This window comes from Cimex lectularius, unplaced genomic scaffold (assembly GCF_000648675.2).
Source record: "Cimex lectularius strain Harlan isolate CLEC.00 unplaced genomic scaffold, Clec_2.1 scaffold170, whole genome shotgun sequence".
NCBI classification, from domain to species: domain Eukaryota; kingdom Metazoa; phylum Arthropoda; class Insecta; order Hemiptera; family Cimicidae; genus Cimex; species Cimex lectularius.
Window position 1 is genome coordinate 314,066 of NW_019392810.1, and position 14,747 is coordinate 328,812.

The 14,747-nt window shown below is 33.6% G+C and overlaps 1 protein-coding gene and 1 non-coding gene across 4 annotated transcripts; one reads left to right on the forward strand and one right to left on the reverse strand.

Moving 5' to 3' along the window:
* The first annotated feature begins 779 nt into the window (after positions 1 to 779).
* Positions 780 to 941, forward strand: LOC112127362. Its single transcript, XR_002910535.1, has one exon. It is a non-coding gene; the product is annotated as a U1 spliceosomal RNA (small nuclear RNA).
* Positions 942 to 5,186: 4,245 nt separating this feature from the next.
* LOC106663503 (kinesin-like protein KIF18A) lies at positions 5,187 to 14,667 on the reverse strand. Of its 3 annotated transcripts, XR_001340041.2 has the most exons (16): positions 14,023 to 14,667; positions 11,856 to 12,091; positions 11,627 to 11,784; positions 11,304 to 11,519; positions 11,081 to 11,231; positions 10,805 to 11,004; positions 10,634 to 10,723; positions 10,381 to 10,560; positions 10,119 to 10,310; positions 9,878 to 10,057; positions 9,681 to 9,809; positions 9,499 to 9,610; positions 9,020 to 9,127; positions 8,886 to 8,952; positions 8,694 to 8,802; positions 5,187 to 5,328 (listed from the first exon to the last, which is right to left on the reverse strand). XR_001340041.2 is itself a non-coding variant. In XM_014388390.2 (15 exons), the coding sequence occupies exons 1-15, from the start codon at positions 14,232 to 14,234 to the stop codon at positions 5,274 to 5,276; spliced, it is 2,325 nt and encodes a 774-aa protein (XP_014243876.1). In that variant the 5' UTR covers positions 14,235 to 14,667; the 3' UTR covers positions 5,187 to 5,273. The 3 variants fall into 3 exon arrangements, 2 of the variants coding, with proteins under 2 accessions (XP_014243876.1, XP_014243867.1); XM_014388390.2 differs by lacking the exon at positions 8,886 to 8,952 and having other exon boundaries at positions 11,856 to 12,088; XM_014388381.2 differs by lacking the exon at positions 8,886 to 8,952.
* Positions 14,668 to 14,747: the final 80 nt, after the last annotated feature.

Consider the following 14,747-nt stretch of genomic DNA (forward strand, 5'->3'; position numbering starts at 1 on the left):
AACTACTTTGTGTTATATTTGTCTAAGACATGTGCTTAATCTGTGGTATGGAATTTTATTTGTAATCGTAAATTACGATGTTTGAACTCAGTCGTTCTAGCGTTAATATTTTGTTAAGTATTGTTTAAACTTATTCTAGTACATAGATATTTTCGTTGTTTTGCGGTACCCTATTTCCGGCTCAAAAGAATTTCTGTTGAAATTCTCATCCATTTAAGGTTTTCTTTAAATTGTGTGGTGTTTTTAGTGACCGTAAGTTAATGATTTTTGGAGATCGTGAGATGCGGTCGTGTCACGTAGGTTTGTGGTGACGTGTTTCTTGTTTTTGCTAATCACTATGTACTGTATGATCTGAATTTCTGAAGCGCATTGCGATATGTACTTTTATATGTACTTGTGTTTTGTTTTAATTGTTATTAATTCAATATTTGTCTGAGTGATTTTATATAACCATAGCTGGTAAGAAAATTCAAAACCACCCGCCATGGCTGGTTCTTGGCCAATCTCAGGTTACACGGAAGAGCAATCTGGTGGAGAATCTACCCGCTATTGAAACCCTAAGTAAAATACATTAAAAGACGTCTTTATCTCATTAAGAAAGCAATTTCTTAATATATTTTTTATTATCTGAGTATTCTGTGAGGCAAAGGATCCGGTGAGTTGAGAACAGGAGATAAACAATTGCGAGAATAGTGTCAGTGAGTTGAGAAATTGTTGGACATCCCGTCCATTGCTCGAAACGCTGTCGGTATACAGTTAGAGTGCCCGGAAACTGAATCATACTTACCTGGCGTCGGGGTTACCGTGATCACTAAGGCGGTTCCCCCAGGGCGAGGCCTTCCCATTGCACTACGGCTTGGCTGACCTCTGCGAATATCCCAAATGCGGATATCTCGGGCGCGTAATTTTTGGTAGTCGGGACTGCGTACGCGCTATCCCGGTTTTAANCTTTCTACCCCGCACCGACCGTCCGACTCGTCGGGAAGTTGATCAAGAGAGTCTCTCATAAAACAATCGCCGAATGTCCAAAAACAAAAATCCCCTCGCACCTCAGTTCTTCCTGTGCCGCATTTCCAACTAAAAAGAATTTCTGTTGAAATCCTAATCCATTTAAGGTTTCCTTTAATCATGAAAGTACGTTTTTTAAAAGGGAATACGTGAAATAGGTATTCACCTATTCATACAAATGGCCGCTAGAGTGTAGTGCCATGTTCTCAAGTCTACTGACATTCTGTTCTCCACAAAGAAATACAAAATTTCACTTCAATTAGATGACTACTTTAATTTATATTTCGACACATTTTTATATAAATGTATAAAAATAAATATTTGACAACTGAGTATGGATTATGCTGGATAGCTAAGATGGTGTCAAGCAAATAAAATAGTTAGACCTATAGTCTGTAGTCAACATACCAACATTACTCTTGATGCAAAAACACGACAAACCGTGGAACTGGTGACTTTTTAGTAGTCATTTTATTGACAAGTTATTTCATATATAGGTTTATTGCTGTAATCTGTATTTTCAGCCGATTTACCAACTATGATTGTGAAGTGGTCATTTAATTTATTACAATTTTCCTTTCATTAAGCCGGTTATCATCGGCTGTTTTCCATTTACTTGTTGGAAAATATTTTCCACATGAAATAGGTTCATCTAAAAGGCCGTTAGAGTGAAGTGTCATGTTTTCAAGTTTATTGACATTCTCTTTACTACAAGGAAATACAAAACTTCATTTCAATTAAATGGTTAGTTACTACTTTAATTCATATTTACATAAATTCTTATAAAATGCATAAAAATAAATCTTTCACGAATAAGTATGGATTATGCTGGATAGCTGAAATGGTGTCCAGCAAAGAGTTAGTATGCACCTGAATTAATTGGTGTCTTTTTAATATGTACATATTTTACTACTAGATACGGAAAATATTGTGACATTTCGAGCTCATTAATAATAAATTGAAATTCGAATAAGCTTTTAAAATGTGTAGTATTTAGTGACAAAGTATTATTATTATTTGGAGATCGTGAGATGCGGTCTTGTGTGATGTAGGTTTAGAAAATCATTTTCTTTATCGTGCCAACGTTTAGATCTTTATTGAGATCATCTTCAGAGCCTGGGATTTATAAACATTGTTTGAATTTAAATACATGTACTTAAATACATGTAAGATGTGGAAAAAAAGGAATTTATATTATGATAAAAAATTTTAGATGAAAAAAAATTGAATTTAGAAAATTTTAATTTAAAAAAAAATTCCTTATCGTGTCAACGTTTCGATCTTTATTGAGATCATCTTCAGATCCTGGGATTTATAAACATTGTTTGAATTTTATAAATACATGTAAGATGTGGAAAAAAGGAATTTATATAATGCTAGAAAATTTTAGATGAAAAAAATTGAATTTAGAAAATTTTAATTTAAAAAAAATCCTTATCGTGCCAACGTTTCGATCTTTATTGAGATCATCTTCAGAGCCTGGGATTTATAAACATTGTTTGATTTTATAAATACATGTAAGATGTGGAAAAAAATAAATTTATATAATGATAGAAAATTTTAGATGAAAAAAAATTGAATTTATTAAATTTTAATTTAAAAAAAAATTCTTTATCGTGCCAACGTTTCGATCATTATTGAGATCATCTTCAGAGCCTGGGATTTATAAACATTGTTTGAATTTTATAAATACATGTAAAATGTGGAAAAAAAGGAATTTATATAATGATAGAAAATTTTAGATGATTTTTATGGTAATTGTTGATAAGCTACCTTTCATGCTAATAAATTACTAAATTCACTAATTTCGTGATCCGCTTGACCAATTAATATATTACAATTAATTAAGGTTTTTAGTTGAGATAAAAAAGTCAATGGCACGAGCGGGATTCGAACCCACGATCTTCGGCTTGATACGCCGCTGCTCTACCACTTGAGCTATCGTGACCTCGATCCACTCGGACACCAACTTCGTATCTCAACCCCACCTTTTGAATGTTCCCTCCTTTTTCCATTTTTCAAATGTCGTGTAATCGGATTGGATTCTCGACGACAAATGAAATTGCCACAGAGAGCTTTAGTGAAGTACATATACTTCATTTTAAATTATTAAATTCACTAATTTCGTGGTCCACTTGACCAATTAATACATTGAAAAATGGCAAAAAGGAGGGAACATTCAAAAGGTGGGGTTGAGATACGAAGTTTGTGTCCGAGGTCACGATAGCTCAAGTGGTAGAGCAGTGGCGTATCAAGCCAAATATCGTGGGTTCGAATCCCGCTCGTGCCATTGACTTTTTTATCTCAACTAAAAACCTTAATTAATTCTAATAAATTACACTCACACAACCCCAGAGTGCTTGATAATCCTCAGGGTAGTTGGTAATAAACCTTTCCATCCATGCTAAAAAAATTACGTACACAACACAAATCATTCACACTACCCCAGAGTACTCGATATATTTGGGGATAAGCCCTCCATTCACACAAATAAATACATTTATTCCAATAAATAACATGCTTAAGTCATTCAGGATGTATTTCTTTCTTTGCAAACCATTATTATATGCTCTGTGATAAGCTCTCCACGCAACGGACACCAACATGGTCATCTCATAATTAAATAAAGATTAAGGATGTAATTAAATCTTTGATTACTTCCATTTTTCTTATATCCAATCTAATTATTATATTACAAATATATTAATTGTTCATCAACGAAGATTTTAATTGTATATACTCTTTAGAATGTAACACTAATAATAATTTTAATGGTTTTATCACTTGTAATTAAACATTTTTTCCTGCAAGTATGGTTTATCAGTGAAATAATTTTATGTTTTATTACAGGTCTAAATGTGAATCTTCAGCATATTCCAGTTGCTAAATCTAAAGTAACAATTAGTCTGCCATAAATGAATAAATCATCGTATCTTTACATTTTTTGATTAATAAAACCTAAGTCATATTTTACTCAATAAAAAATCCAACTTATGTTGTTTTTATATTATTATCATCAAGCGCAAAGAAACCAACTTCAGTTGGCTGTTGAGAATCCTTAAAAATCATATTCTTTAATAATTAACTTAATAAGTTCTAAGATCAATACAGCAAGTCATTGGACCGTATTAAAATTGAGATTATTTTCAGAGGTGTACAATATTTGCACTTGTTAAAAAGCCATAGTTATATATTTTTTTAAACATTTTTCCGTCAATGAACACATTTATACTGACTTGAAGTTGTTTGGGTATCATCATTTTTCAAGCATGAGCAGTTCAAATTGAACTCATCCTAACATACTTAAAAGAGAATCATCATAACATGTAATCAACAAACATAACAGAATAAATTAATTTAAAATTTGAAGTATTTATTTCTATTCTTTTTTTTTTAATTTTCCTCTTACCTCTTTGGTTTCCATATTATTTGCCATCATTGTTGTATATTTGTTTAGTCACCTTTATCGCATACTTTTACAATTTTATCATATTGATAATTACAATGAAGCTTTAACTACAGCCTGACCAAAAGGATCCTTCTGTAATAATGACAATCTATTTATTACTAATTATTTTGTTTACTCATTAAAAAATGAACATCAGATATGCGACATTAATTGTTATAATATAAGGCTACATAAAATATAAGTCAACGAAAGCACAGTTTAACAGACGAAAGGGACATATAAATAAATACACGCAATTAAAAAAAAGTAAGGCTAAAATTTTTTGATTTATAATACACATCAGATAATTAAAAGTCACGATAGAAAAAAAAGAGAAAATAAAAGACATCACACAATCTTTCTTACATAAGCGAAGTTCGCAATAAAATTAATATAAAATATCATAAAAAATTAAAATATTTAAAACAATTTCTATATTGCAATGCATTGTTTTAAATTATCTATTAGATCATTTTTATTATATCGTAACTTATTTATACATTATAACTACATTTTTCCAGATATTGAATTTTTTTTTAAAGATTATAGAAAATATATATTAGCTAGTAAGGTGTGGTATAAAATTTATGTTAGCTTCTATGTACAGTTTTTAATAAAATCCTTCATAATCAAGCAAAATTTGCAGAATTTTCATTGGAAGCAGCTTTTTTGTTACATTTCTATACATATAACAATTAGCACTAGTGGCATTTTCCAGCAAGAAGCAAGATTGCAGGTTTTAAATAAAAAGTTTATTTGTTCTAATCATCCTGAGTGACCTTATTATACATTAACCAATCTACAATGTCAACATCAATTATCGGACCGCTTTTGATATAGAAGGAACTTTCCTCGTGCTGGTAGCTTTAAACCTGAAAAAAAAATCATGATAATAACATGTAATTAAGCACATTAAATGAAAACATAAATATAAGAAACTTCAATATGTTTGTCGTGGCTGTCGTTTGGGAATGACTCAATAGACTCTTCCCCATATGCGGACGTTTTTTTTAGAACTATGCACCTCTTCTAGAAAACCACATTTTGAAGCTTGTTGTAAGGTATTGGATTTTTTTTTTTTTTAAATCATCGGTTTCACAGGCCTTTGGTATCGCTTTATTAAAGCTATTGTGAAGTTTTTTAACTTGAATTTTTGAGCATGTTTTAACCTTCATGCGAGCGCGATTTTTTTTTGTAACTCGTGGGCGCAGGGCGGTAGTCTACCGCCGACTCTTTTTCGCGTGTTTTCATCCAATATCTCATCCCAATCCTTTGAACTAGGTGTACTTTTGATAGAAGCTCTAACAAACATGTTTAAATGTTGTAAACAATTATTCAAATTGACAAAATAATGAATCACAAGTAATACAAGATCAACAGATATGTGTTTTGAAGTAAATGTAGGGGGGGAAAAAGCATGAAAAAATGAAACCTGTGAAAGACATTATTCATTACCATCTAAATCATTTTGATTCAATGGATGTCTGTCCTAAGGGTTAGAGAAATATGATCTAAAAAAGGTTGAAAACACCCAATTCCTTTTGAGGAGAAGATAAATTTACACATTAGTTATGTATATTTGGAACTACCTACAATAATATTATTACTTTATGATTAGTACATAATGACAATAAGAAAAAGAGAGAGAGATATCAAATAATAATGAAGAGATAAAAGCAATCTTACCTATAAGGAAAAATTTGATAATAGTAACATAATTATGATTCTTTAGATAATAATAAACAGTGTAGTGCACTGAAAAACGTTAATACATTGTTGCTAATGCTTGTAGATACAATAAACCTTCAATAATAAGAAATTAAATTTGGCTGTGATGGTTGATGGAAGAATGAAACTACTGAGAACAAGGGCGGTAAATTACCGACTACAATGTTTGACGGTGAATAACAGGCAGGACTCGACAATCCGAAAGATGATTACTTCACAATTTAGTTTCTTATATTGTAAATTGAGAGTATAATCCCTACGTGGCCCTCTGCACAACCACCCCGCATGACGGTTAATAAATAATAGGTGCTTTTTTATGATATTGTTGTGAAATACATTTTTCTTGATGGAATATTTTTTTCTTTATCAAAAATACTTTCTTTTGAAGGTTTAATCAAGAATACATCAAAAGGAAGTTCTTTGTTCACGATTTTGGCCTTTTGCTCACAGTTTTGGTTCCGAACTACTGGAGGTAGGCAAGCCTTGTATTCTGCGGAACAATTTTTCTCGAACAAAATTAAAATTTCCACAATTTTGCGTTTCAGAATTTTTTTTTGAACAAATTTTTTCTCTGTTTGCCTTGCCTGTGATCAATTCTTTGTAACCGGCAAAACTCGAAAACCACGAGACTAATTTTAATGAAATTTTCAGAGATTGTGCAAGTCGATTTCTAGATAGTGCCCTACGAATTTCATCCCAATTTGATGTGCATGCGCAAACATAAAATCCCATACACAGTGTATCTCTGAAACCATTACATGGATTTGGATGAAGTTGGCAGGGATTATACGAGTTGGTTTCCTGATAGTCCTCTACGAATTCTATTGCAATCGTATCAATATCACCTGCTCATACACCACCGTACAATCGTATCTAGACCAATTTTTATGAAATTTTCATAGATAGTTCAAGTCTGTTTCCAGAGAGTTCCCTATGATTTTCATTCCGATCGGATTTATGGTATTGCCTGCGCATGTACAAAAGTTAAATCGTGTACATTTTTTTCGTTTACAACCAATTTTTATGAAATTTTCAAAACTTGTGCGGATTGGTTTTTAAATGACCCCCTTTGAATTTCATCACAATTGTATCAACGGTACCTCCCTTCACATGCTCAAATGTACAATTACGTACACGTCTAGACCAATAACCAAGAAATATACAATCAGTCAATCTTTTTCATAATATTCAGGTAGGCATATGTTGAGCGGGGTTACAGAAGATATTATTAGTTCGCCTAGCATGATCTTCCCTATATCATTGTTCTGAAACATGCTCAATAATTTAAAGATGGCAATTTTTTTTTTTTAAATTAAGGGTCGTTAAGAGTTCAAGACTGAAAAAAAAAGTTTCTCGTATTTCAGGGGTATCTTTACAAATCAATGCTTGTGATACAAATGTATTAATATTGTTAAAATACATTTTCATTCAAGATTAATTGTTAATTTATTGTTCTAAGGAGTAATCAAATCTATTTCTATTTACAATTTTTTGATATTGTCTACTCTAAATTACTAGCACATGGTAATGTAAGCCGGTCCCCGTCTTAGCGATAAGTTTAAATTGTTAAAATAAGAACAAAATAGGGTAAACAATGAAAAGCGACCACCCAGACGGGAACGATGTGACAAATCTGGCTTGGAAAATACAAATTAAAAAAAAAAAAAAATACAAATGTAACTTGGAAATGGTTACCCAGGTAGACAGGTAAGAACAGTCGGAAATCCGTAGCCACGGGGGACATAGTAAATTGGGGATGCGTCAACTCGTGCTAGACCACCGTCTTTGTCGGCCCACTCGCGGCGTGAGAACTCCCCTGACTTTTGAGTTTCCTTTCCACCCCTACTCCAGGGGAGACCCTGTATAAAAGGGATGACTGGAAAATCAAAAGGGAGTCAAGAGTCAAGATACAAGACTCACCCCAGGCAGTCAAGACTAGGGACTCTCTCAGGAGTCACCTCGGAAGACTTGCCTGAGTCAAAATCCTAGACTCACCCCAGTCAGTCAAAATCAAAGACTCACTCCAGGCAGTCAAGGCCAAGGACCGGGAGAGAAGCAGCCACACTCCGTCTGGGATTCAACAAGAGGACTCAGCCAGCCAGAGCCAGCGAGGATCAGCCGTTGCGACCAATCGAGCCAAGTCAGAGGTCGAGAGATGAGATGCTGTGGACACGTAGCGAGCATCGTTTGGGGTAAGTCCCTTTGTTGATAGACTCATCCCAGGTTTAGAGTTGTGGCTGACTTGTAGATTAATGAGATTCTGTGGTTTGGGTACCGTTAAGAGAAGGAATTGTGTACAATAAATGTTGCTGAATATGCTCTCTGGTTTATTGAATTCTGGAACCTTGCCTTCCCCTACACAAGAATAAGTAGCGACACGCTTATGCCGACTAATCTCTTGTCACTTAGAGAAAAGCAAGCGAATATAGAGATAATTCGACTGCCACGCCGTCGTCCGCTTACAGTAATATAGAGTTTGGGACGTTTTATATATTAAAACACAACTTACTTAACATACGACTTTGCATTCAGTACGGTAGACTGGTTGGGGAGACTTCTCAATGGAAAACCTCTTTTTGTAAGGCTCTTTGGTTTGAAACCACTTGATAAAGCATACGCTGAAATTGAATGAAAAAATACAATAAAATCTGTTTTTAAATAAAAACAAACAAAAACAAATTGAAGGATCAGGATAGGTTACCAGGAGGATGGGTAAGGTCAAGTTATTGTGCCAGTTAGTTTACAAGATACAGTCACACGAGAATAACCTTGAAATGATCATTTTAAAGAACATAAAGTAATTCAATTTGGTTTTTAATAGAATTAAATACTCACGGGGTAACTTTGACAATGGCGTTCCAACAACTGGCAATTTCACGTTTTCTTTATTCATTGCCAACCTCGGCTTTATGAAAGTCCTGTTCTTTGTTATGGGCATCACACCTGAAATAAGCAAAATTTTATCAACGAAGCTATAAAAATTAAATTTTTAAAAGATTCATTAGTTTTCGTGGTCTGCTTGACCAGTTAATATCTTTCAATTAATTAAGGTTTTTATTTGAGATAAAAGTCAGTGTCACGAGTGGGATTCGAACCCACAATCTTCAGCTAGATACGCTGCTGCTTTACCCTTGAGCTATCATGAACTCGATCCACTCTGACACCAACTTCCCATCTCAACCCCATGAATCTAGCTTAAGATTGTGGGTTCGAATCCCGCTCGTGACACTGACTTTTTTATCTCAACTAAAAACCTTAATTAATTGAAGGTTTTTAAAAGATGTTAATGCGGAATATTTTCCATTAATAATTACTTTTAATCGGCCCTCCTCCAAAAGTGGTGCTCTTCATTGGTTGTTGGTTTTCCTTTAACGTGATAGTTTTGTTGAAGTCGTAAGGTTCTCCACCAGCGCCTGCATTTAAAATCTAAAATAAAACAATTAGTTAATTGTTGAAATAATCTCGGCCGATAAATGTACATTTGATATTAGCTTACATCAGGAATTACTTGAAGTCGTGAAAGACTTAATCGAAGATTGCTCTTAGCATTACCCTCGTCTGATGATTCTTCAGTTTCCTCATTCCAGGTCACCGCCTTTATACTTTCAAGGCTTTTTGCTATATCCTAAGAGGGAAAAGAAGAAACCAAATTAGAAAAAATTATTATATATATAAAAATATATAAATTCTTACCTCATATTTTGCCGAGATGTCTTCGTTTGTGTGCCCGAAACTTCTCAATAGAATGTAAAATTCTTTAAAAACTGGCAGCACACGGCCAATGGTGGTTGTGTAAATCTCTTCTTGTTTGTCTTTCAATCTTATTACTTTGTACAAATGTTCCATAGATTGTTCTTGTATCTCAATTGTTATCTGTAACGACATCGACGTCACTTCCGTCCAAATATTACACATGGAGCACAAAATCAAATACCTGTCGGTGATAGAGATCAATCATTGGTTGAAGAAGCTGAGAAAGTTTAGTATTTTTGTTGATCTCGCTTGTCAGAGAATTCAACATCTCTTCATTTGCAGCTAACGAAGGCGGATATTCATCTAGCCTGTATTTAACCGTTTCGGTCCTTGCTTTCAACTGCATCACACTCGCATTGATTCTATTCAATCTCTGTTGAATATTTTCGTTGTGTTTATGCGTATATTTATTATTAAAAAATAAATAATTAAAAATGAAATACCTGGCTATCATTGATCGTTGGGTCATACAATGATTGAGTTATGGCTTTGTGGCCTAATCGCCATTCTGTGAGTTTTTTCTGACTTTCTAGAGCAATGATCTCTTTATAGATCTTTAGTCTTTCTTCCATAATGGATTGGATTTTTGAAATCCATTGACCAACTTCTGGTATTGCATTTTCCTAAAAAGTAAAGAGGTGAGTAGAGTTTATAGTTAAAAAAAAGGAAAAAAAAAAAGACAGCAATAAAATTTACCTCCAACTTAGATATCCTTCGCTGTAATTCTTCATTCAATTTCTTGTAGTGTGCAATTGAATAAGTTTCATTCATTACATTCTTTGTAATCTTTAAGAAATAAATTAACAAAAACAACAATAAAATAAATAATAATGTAAACTTTAACAGTTTATAAAAAAAAGAACAAACCTTTGATTTAATACATTTTGCCCTTGTTGCATATTTCAGAGTGTTGTATGTGTCTTCAAAGGAAGAAGATGATGGCGAAATATTAGCGATCATCATTGTCTGACAGTTCCCACCCAGTGAGTCTTTTAAAATCCTAGTCAGTTTTGAATCTCGATATGGTATATGTTTTAAACCTTCAGCTAAAGCATTTATACAATTTCCTATAAAATAAAAATTAACCCAATTATTATATTTATTACCATATTTTAAAATTGAAAATGAATACAAAATACAAACCAAGGGCAAGAAGAGATTTATTAATATTTGAGCCTTCCTTAAAGCGAATACCTTTGCAACCTGTGGATGACCCTCTTTCCGAACCGGCTAGATCAATCATAGACAGTTTTGCTAGTTTTAACGTACCTCTATAATCCATTCTCACATGTACCTGAAATTATTATTATTATTACTTTATTATTATTTTATGATGAATTAGTCAAATTGATTGTGAATATCTTACTTGGAATACGGCATGAGATCGTGAGCTTTCAGAATTGCTATCAGTAGGGTGCTGAGATCTATTCTGATTGCCGGTATTCAACAGGGAAAACAAATGGTCGGACGAAATGATTTTTTCAACTACTAGTCCAGAAATAGTCACTCGTCCGCCTTCCTCTCGGAGCTGAAGAATGTCTGCATTAGGGTGTAAGAGGTCCCTTACATTCTCGTTATAAACCTACAATTAAAATTATTTCTCTCGATTTTCTATAATATTCTTTTGATAACAGGTATCAAGAAGATTAATGCATTGTAAAATAAATAATTTTTAAAAACAAAACAAACCTCTATGTATGACACACCCAATGTGACATTTAATTCTTCGTTTGATTCTTCCACTTGTTTCAATAATTCTACAATTGTAAGAAATGTGATTCCTGGTCTATCTTCGGTGCCAAGCATGGTGAACGTTTTGCCAGCCCCGGTAGCTCCATAAGCGAAAACTTAAGACAAAAATGATCGGTACCACCCACAAATGGTATATTCTTCATTCATAATCAATAAAGTTTCTTACCAGAACAATTGTACCCTTCGAATATTGATTTGACAATTTCTTTAGTAGTGACGTTGAATACATCTTCATTTGATGCCTCCTCATCAAAAACTCTGTCAAATTCGAATAACATGTCTTTGTTGGCTCTTTTATTTATGTCCCGACTCTTCTGGACGACTCCACGAAAAAAGAAAGGCTCGTTGGTCTCTTTTGGGTCAAACACAAGAGTATTGTTGTCGACCACATTGATAACTCTTCTGAAATAAAAAAACCCTGATATAAATTTATATTGGATCATTTATATACATTATTATTACAATGTATATAAATGATGTTTGTATATAACATTTTTATATATAATAATTTTTATATCTTCTTTAAGGCTGTTTCTTGAAAGTAAGTTTGTCATAAACAATACAACATGAGAAATGGGTAGACATGTGATGTGTTGCAACTCCTCTTGGATTTTTTAACGCTAATTTAAAAGAAGAAAAAAATTGAACAGACGTGGCATATACTGAAACATCGTACACATTAAAGTTGTATTATTTAAGAAAAACACCTTTAAGAAATGGCCTTAAAAAAATAAAAACTGGGTAAACCTTTTGATAAAATTATAAGAGTCTAAAAGAGATTCATAAATATCAAATTTACAAATCTTCAACTATGACACACCCTGGAATCCTTAGTTGTTGAAATAAACGAAGGATTAGAATTCATATAGGCCTTGGACAATATGCCACCGTTTTTCAGCGGACATGACTATTGAACATGGGCTACCAGGGAGATAAAAAGGCTGGAGATTATCCATAGAAGAATAGCCAGCTACTCAGACAGCCAGGCGGCACTGAAGGCAATTATCGCATCGACAGTAAAGCCTACAGTTGTTTGAGCCTGCTTTACATTGGAGAAAACAACAAAATTACTCTTGTTGGGTACCAGGACACATAGGGCAGAGGGGTAACGAAAAGGCCGACAAATTGGCTAAGGAAAGTTCAATGAGGACACCTACTTCCACTGAACCCTTTTGTGGCTTACCAAATATTTCTTTTTTAGCCAGCTGCACTATCCAATAGGACAACTACATCGTCAGCATATATTAATATTTTATTTGCCGTATTACCTATACAAATTCCACATTACAGGACATTTGTGAGGTTATGTAAAAAGACAACATGGTATTAATTGTTAAAAAAAAAAAATAAACTATTGTGTCCAATAAACTAAGTTATGGTCTATTTAGAGATACAGTCTGGTGTGACATAGGTTTTAGAAAAACATTTTCTTTATCGTGCCATTGTTTCTTTCTTTATTGAGATCATCTTCAGGGCCTGGAATTTATAAACATTGTTTAAATTTTACAAATACATGTAGGATGTGAAAAAAAATGGGGGAAGGAAGTCGGGACAGAAAGACGTTTTTATATGAGTAGTTCTTTGAAGTCAACAATGGGTAATGTATGACCTGATTATCCTTTCAGGATTATATAGATGGAAATAATTAACTATTCAAACTATTCATTTTTGAGTAGTTTAGATCAAGAGTGAGACGTAATATGTTGGAGACATTTATAGGTGGTTTATCTTTGGTTTTCAAATGATTTGCAGTTAAACAACCGATGATCATCTAAAGTGCTATTTACATTGTGTCAATGTAACAAGTGAATCATCCTTGATCACATATTTTCATCCGGTTATGTTTTCACCTCTCAGCGACCCTCAAGCACTCGTACTGCGGAACAGTGAATGTGAGAGGGAACATTTGTATACACCTTCACTCCGGATGAATCGTCGGCTGGAGGAACAACTCTTTCATCAAAAGTTAGCAGGTGGTCAACTTCTTTCGTTCACTTTCGTTGTTCATTCCGGAGGAATTGAAGATGAATGGCATTTTACATTTGTCACTCTAGATAAATCGTCCAAGATGATCTTCAAAAGTGACAAATGTAAACGAGCCTTTAAAAAAAGATCAATGATTAATCTTAATTAGTTAATCCGCCTACTACTTTAATTACTCAATGGCTTTGATTGGAAAGACGGTTAGAAGATTGATCAAGCTATTTTTCTGTCTAACAGTGGGGAAAATTTGAGCAGTTTAGTTAATGCTACGTATAATTTTGACTATATGGACGATTTAATATTCTCTTACATTTATGTTAGTTAAAATGTGATTTAAAAAATGGTCATACTTGCAGCCACAGGAGTGTTCTTTCTCGTTGAAGGGCCTCACCCTGACGAACACTTTGACTTTTGAATTTTCATCCTGAGGAGTCGGGTTGTTCGGGCCGTTTTGTTGCTGGCTGAACAACGTCTTATGTTTCCTCTTTGCCTCGACGCTGTAGGGCGAGACGCTGATCATCCTCTCCTTTCTTATTTGTTGAATCTTCGACTCTTCTTTCATCTCTCAATTTGACAGAGCATCAATGGTCGAAACGTTCGTTTAACGAAGTGGGGCGTCTAGTCCTTGCAGGTCGGCTGTAACGTTTAAAAAAACCTTTCCTTTCGTCGAGAGCAAAACGATTTTTGTTCCTTTTGAAAATTGAAACGGAGTCAAATCGACGGCATTTACTCAGGATTTATTAACTATTCAACACAAAGCTTTCCGAAGAGAGAGAAAAAAAGAATACAATCCGAGAAAAAGACCGTTAAAACAACGGGTAACTACAAAATTTAACTTGTGGGCTCTACCGTCAGATCGCTGTTCGGAGTTTTCCGATCTTTTTACGTTCAAGTCGTCTCCTTTTATCGTGTCTGTGAGAAAAAAACAACATTAAAAACAAACCGTGATTTCTATTTTTCAATAAATGCCTCTCGATAATAAAGATTTGGATCAGTGCCGGCCCGCTGACAACTAACATAATCGTTTACATCTAATTTAGACGGCATTCGAATTTATTACAAACTCGAGGTAATT